Source organism: Mesitornis unicolor, unplaced genomic scaffold (genome assembly GCF_000695765.1).
Source record: "Mesitornis unicolor isolate BGI_N332 unplaced genomic scaffold, ASM69576v1 scaffold24221, whole genome shotgun sequence".
NCBI lineage: Eukaryota > Metazoa > Chordata > Aves > Mesitornithiformes > Mesitornithidae > Mesitornis > Mesitornis unicolor.
Window position 1 is genome coordinate 237 of NW_010166152.1, and position 5476 is coordinate 5712.

A 5476-nucleotide genomic window follows, 5' to 3' on the forward strand; every position below is an offset into this window, starting at 1 on the left:
AATCATTAGACTTGGAAATACAAATTAATTACTACTCTGCTTACGGAAAAAAGTAACGCAAGGTGTAGAATCTCTTAGCCATATAACTTGCCTTGAATTCATGTGCTGTAAAAAGTAATAGGGGCAAAAAAAAGGGCAAGACATGTAACCATAAATAAAATGGAAAACTAATCTGATCCGTGTTCCTTGACAATACATCTTGTTACTCTTACCAGTATTCCCTTTTTCTCTGCAGGTGGGAGATTTAAAGACTAACTACATTCATGGAGATGGCAACAGCAGTGAAAAATGTGTGAATCCCACCAACTCAATCCTGATGGCTAAGAGCTCTTCATCTCCTTCCCTTGAGGAAAATGACCAATATGTACCTTTTCCAAATGAAGGAAATCAAAAGCCAGTGAAAAATGCAGGCGAAAATGCAGGTTTAAAACATATTGTTTCACCTTCTGATCTGTATGGAGCAGATTCATATCTTTCTTTCAAGACTCATGGATTTATTAAGGATCGGGGCCAACTTTATGCTGACATGAAAAAAAGAAGGTATGGAATTGACTTGATGGTATGGCTAGAATAAAGATTATTTATGATAACCTTTTCTTTCAAAAGATGAAGTAGAATCCGGAGTAATAAATATTATTACGAAGGTAAAATCACTGTTTTCAATCGCTAGTATTTAAGTTGTCTTAATAGTCTGTTTTCATAAATCATAAGACATTTTTAATAAATAAAAGGTGTCCTTTAAAGTAAATTATTTTTTAATACAAATTCATACTTGTATAGCTTTTTTTCTTGTATGCATTTTCTTAAAATAAATGAATCAGCTGTTCACTGTAAGGGTTTCCATTGTGGCATTTTTGTCAGTAGCCACAGTTTCACCTTATTCCTCAGTTATATTTTCCATTAAGAAAACAGTCCAAAATTTCTTCAACCGTCTCAGAATCTTTTCATTCTTTGCACTGGCCTCTGGAAGGAGCAACATATTGCATATATATATTTTTTTTTAACCTCAAAAGACACAGTGCAGAGTGCAGCTTGTGTTTCTTTTAGCCTTAGACTGTTTTCTGCTCTTCTACTGGTACACAAAATCTGCTGCCAGCAGAGCCGGTTGTCTGAGGACCCACCTCCAGATGGCTTTAGGTTATGCTGGGATCTGGTTGGCTTCAGGAATGCAGAGTGTGGTTTGAAGATGAGACTATAATTTTTGTTTTTAACAATTAGTAAATTTCCATGATAAAAAGACATTATTGCTTCTCTGGATAAAAGAGGCATGAAATCAGCACCTTCTTGTACAGGATGAAATTTGAATCTGTCTTCTACCTTGCAAGAATGTTTGCACTAGTTGGAGGTAGGGCATGAGATCTATGCAAAAAGTAAGGAAGCAGTAGCCTCTGTCTGTTATTGATTTAAGTGGGCAGTAGCATTTTTCTACCTTAATTTTGAGTTTCTTATGCAACTATAAATTCCCACTAGGAGGGATCTTTGAATCTCTATTCAAAGATAAGACAACAAACGTCAGAGTTATTCTTTCCCAAATGTTTTATTTTTGCTAGCTACAGGGATGTCATGTAGATTACTAGAAAAAATCTTCTTCTGCCTCTATCATAAACATTTTTCTGCTAAACATTTTTAGATATTCCCACCTTTTAAAGTACCTAAAGTATCAGGTATCTATATATCAGCTTTAAGATTATATGAATTTTCAGAGAGGGGATTTAACTTAATATGTCAACTGTAAGTGGTCCAAATACTACACAGAAAATAAAACTATCAGTATGTAATTCCAGCAGCATCTTTCTTGAAGGATCTGAGATGATTTGGCAAGTTACTTAGCAGATGTTTAAACAAAGTTTTTATGTCAGAAAAATTCCCAGAGTAAGTTACCCTAAGTAAGACACACATACTTGTCTATTGACATAGACACGTATTGCTTTTCCAGTTTTAAAATGTGACAGTAACTGTTAGTGCCGTTAAATAACTTATTTCTGAGATGTTACATGGGCTATTACTAGGAAACATTATGAAAGATCGTCTTCAAAGTGTAATAAAGAAGTAGTTTTGGACAGTATCAGTAGATTTGCTCTTCAACAAAGTGAATTGTAGTGGTGCATGAAGGAATTGTGCTGTTATTCCTGGTAGGAGCTCTGGCTATTTAGAAATACCATGCATAATTCAGAGTTTTCTGTTGTAAGGCTGGAATGTTACTGCAATCAGTCAACCATTCCTTCGAGTCACTCTGATGAAAAGATCATGAACTTGCTATTGCAGCTTACAAGACCCATCCTGGGAAATCCTGATACTCCTAAGAAACCTTATTGTACTTTCCTGCTCAGGAACCCCTGCCAATCAAATATTCTTTAAGAGTCTGAAGCATTGATTTAGCTGGAGATTTTTCTATCTGTTTATAGTCCTATAAATATTTAAATGTGTATGTTTTGAAATTAGTCTCATAAACAGACCCTCCTTCATCTCTATGTTAGTTTTCTCCTCCATCCTCTGTCAGTTAACAGATGTAGAAAGGAGATGTGTATGAATAGCTACACCATATCTTTTAAATGCACACTCTCACAAAATATCCATATATACCTACATATCTGAATACTGAAATCTGAGCTAGTTGTCTCAGTTGTTCTTGTTATCTATATAGAGAGGCAGATACACGTGTGGAACAAACCACCTCATTTTAACAGATGCTGATGGGTCTGAAAGTCATCCTCCAGATGTGGTTGACTGTTGTGGGAGTCTGCATGATTGTAGGATGATGCAAGTGTCCGTACTGCAGATCCACAAGGTTAGAACAGATGAATCCTGTACAGAAGACAAGAGTATCTTCACCGAGTGACTGCAAACCTGATACAGGACTCAGAGTGTGACTTACTTGACAAAACCATGGTGGTTTGGATTATCATTGATCAGAGTATACAGCAGTGTCTTTGCAGAGCGGTTGAGATGGATTGTTACTAGATTTCATGGGAATTAAAGACTTTATCTGCTTCAGTTCAAGTCTTGATGACCTTGAAGTAGACAGCGGAAGTGGAGATGTTTCGGACAGATCCGATGTTCCCCTCAGCTCTTCAGAGGCCATGGCTTGTAACAGAGGTGAATTAGACTTCTCTACCAGTCTGCAGCCCAAGGTATTTGATACTGTTTTGGTTATAATTTTTTTCCTTTTAAGCAAATAACTGAAAACATGTGAGAAACATTTGAATCTCAAGGGGAAAAAGGAGTTCCCAGTTGGCAGTGGTAGGTGATAGTCTCTCCGGAGAGCAGCACACATGGGGTTGTGGAGCCGGAGCTCCCCGATTGTAGCTGAGCTCGGCAGCAGCCCTAGGAAGGGTCCATCAGAAATTTGCTTAAGCTTTGTAAAAAACATTGTTTATCAGAAGCGTTTAAAAGGAAATATCTCAGGTTCAGTGAATCAGCATTTGCTAACCAAAATGTGTTTAATGAGTAAATGTTTAACCGAGTGTACTTATGTGAAAGGGTAACAGCTTTGTAAAGTATAAAAGTAGCCTGCTGTCTGTTTTAAAGCAATTGCTAGATTCAGAGAAGGTCAGTTGGGTTTGTTACACTGACCAGTGCAGATCTCTCCTCCTGAGTGAGAGATCTGAGATCTCTCCTCTCCTCCTCTCCTCCTCCTCCTTTCTAAGGTATCCTGGCTACATTCATTTCCTTAGACCATGATGCTGTTTCTGGGATCTTTAGATATTGTACATCAACCTGTTTTTCATTCGTAGAGATTCTATATTAGACAAAGTTCTTGCCACTGTACAGCTGTATCAGACCTTTGGCAAATGCTTACATGAGGGGAGAAAAAGAGTTGAGCACAAACACTGAATTCTGTTAGGGCTACTTTTAAAAACAGTAAGGTAAGCAGTTTAGGAGTAGCCTTTCTTGAAATGTAAATGATGTCTCAAAAAGTAGAGGGGGTCCTTTCAAGCCTTATCATTGACATATTTGGGGATCAGAAAGTATTTCCAAGCACAATAAAAAAAATACCGAGGGAAAAAAGAAAGAGGCTAACTCCTTTCTTTGGAAACTCTGACATCAATAATTACAAAGGCAGGGCATTAGTCTACATGAAATGTTCTTAAGATATTAAAGTTTAAGATTAATGGCTCCCTTGGTAAATGAAGATAATGTGGTCATTGCATATAATGGTCAACAACACTGAATGGTGCTTGCCACAAAACTGGCTAAGAATGTAAGCTTTCTTTTAGTCCAACTTGTACCCACAGATTATTTCCTGTGATATACAAAAATGTATAATTATGGATATATGACAGCTTTCCTAAGAATTTAAATGATGTCAAAAGTTGTACTTCAACTTCACAGAATCACAGAATATTAGGAGTTGGAAGCGACATCAAAAGATCATTTAGTCCAAAGCCCTGCTAGAGCAGGGTCACCTAGACTAGGTCACACAGGAACACATCCAGGTGGGTTTTGAATGTCTCCAGAGAAGGAGACTCCACAACCTCTCTGGGCAGCTTGTTCCAGTGCTCTGTCACCTTCACAGTGAAAATGTTTTTCCTCATGTTCAGATTGAACCTCCTATGCTCCAGCTTGCTCCCATTTCCCCTTGTCCTGTCATTGGCTATCACAGAGAAGAGCCTGGCTCCTTCCTCCTGACACTTGTCCTTTACAAATTTGTAAACATTAATGAGGTCACCCCTCAGTCTCTTCTTCTCCAACCTAAAGAGACCCAGCTCCCTCAGCCACTCCTCATAAAGGAGATGCTCCACTCCCTCAATCTTCTTTGTGGCTCTGTGCTGGACTCTTTCAAGCAATTCCCTGTCCTTCTTGAACTGAGGGGCCCAGAAATGGACACAATATTCCAGATCCAGTCTCACCAGGGCAGAGTAGAGGGAAGGAGAACCTCTCTTGAGCTTCAAGCTTTAACAGAGCCAAGAAAACATATGTGTCTGTTGTCATCTGTCTGTCTATCAGAAATTCTGTCACTGATGTATTTTGTTTCTGTTGCTGATGCATTGCAAAATGACACAGGTTTTATTTTGCTGCAATTTTTTGTAGGAATGCATGATGTCTGGTATTCGGTCGCGCTCCTATTCCTGCTCCTCACCCAAAGGTTTATTAGGAAGACCTCGCATTCCTCAGGAGTTCGCCTCTGGGAATTCAAGTGAAGGTCAGTACTCTGGCTTTGCATCTGCACAGCCTCATCCCGTGCCTGCCTGCTTCATGCCCAGTGCTGATGGCTTTGCTGAGGCCCATCTTGTCCCCACAATGCCTGTGTGCACGAGTTCCGTGCATATACAGACCTAGCCAGGGTGTGCAAAAGTGGAGTTTGGTTGCCTTTGGGTACACTTACCATTATGCCTCACTCTTCTCCCATCTCCTGCCCTGTCATACCTTTCCCAGTACAGCAGCTGATCCTCAGGAGGGCACATGAACTGGGACAGCAAGAGCATTAGATGGAAAAAGTAATGCAGGCAAGAGCAATAATCCTCTTTTCGGAAGA

The 5476-nt window shown here is 39.1% G+C and overlaps 1 protein-coding gene across 1 annotated transcript in view; it reads left to right on the plus strand.

Moving 5' to 3' along the window:
- Window positions 1-235: 235 nt before the first annotated feature.
- ARHGEF28 (Rho guanine nucleotide exchange factor (GEF) 28) overlaps window positions 236-5476 on the plus strand; it is a gene marked incomplete at its 5' end in the record, with an annotated part of 49902 nt that continues 44661 nt past the window's right edge. The window contains 3 exons of the mRNA XM_010194872.1: window positions 236-540; window positions 2996-3131; window positions 5032-5143. Of these exons, the coding sequence (XP_010193174.1) occupies window positions 236-540; window positions 2996-3131; window positions 5032-5143 (553 nt within the window). The remainder of the gene's footprint in view (window positions 541-2995; window positions 3132-5031; window positions 5144-5476) is intronic.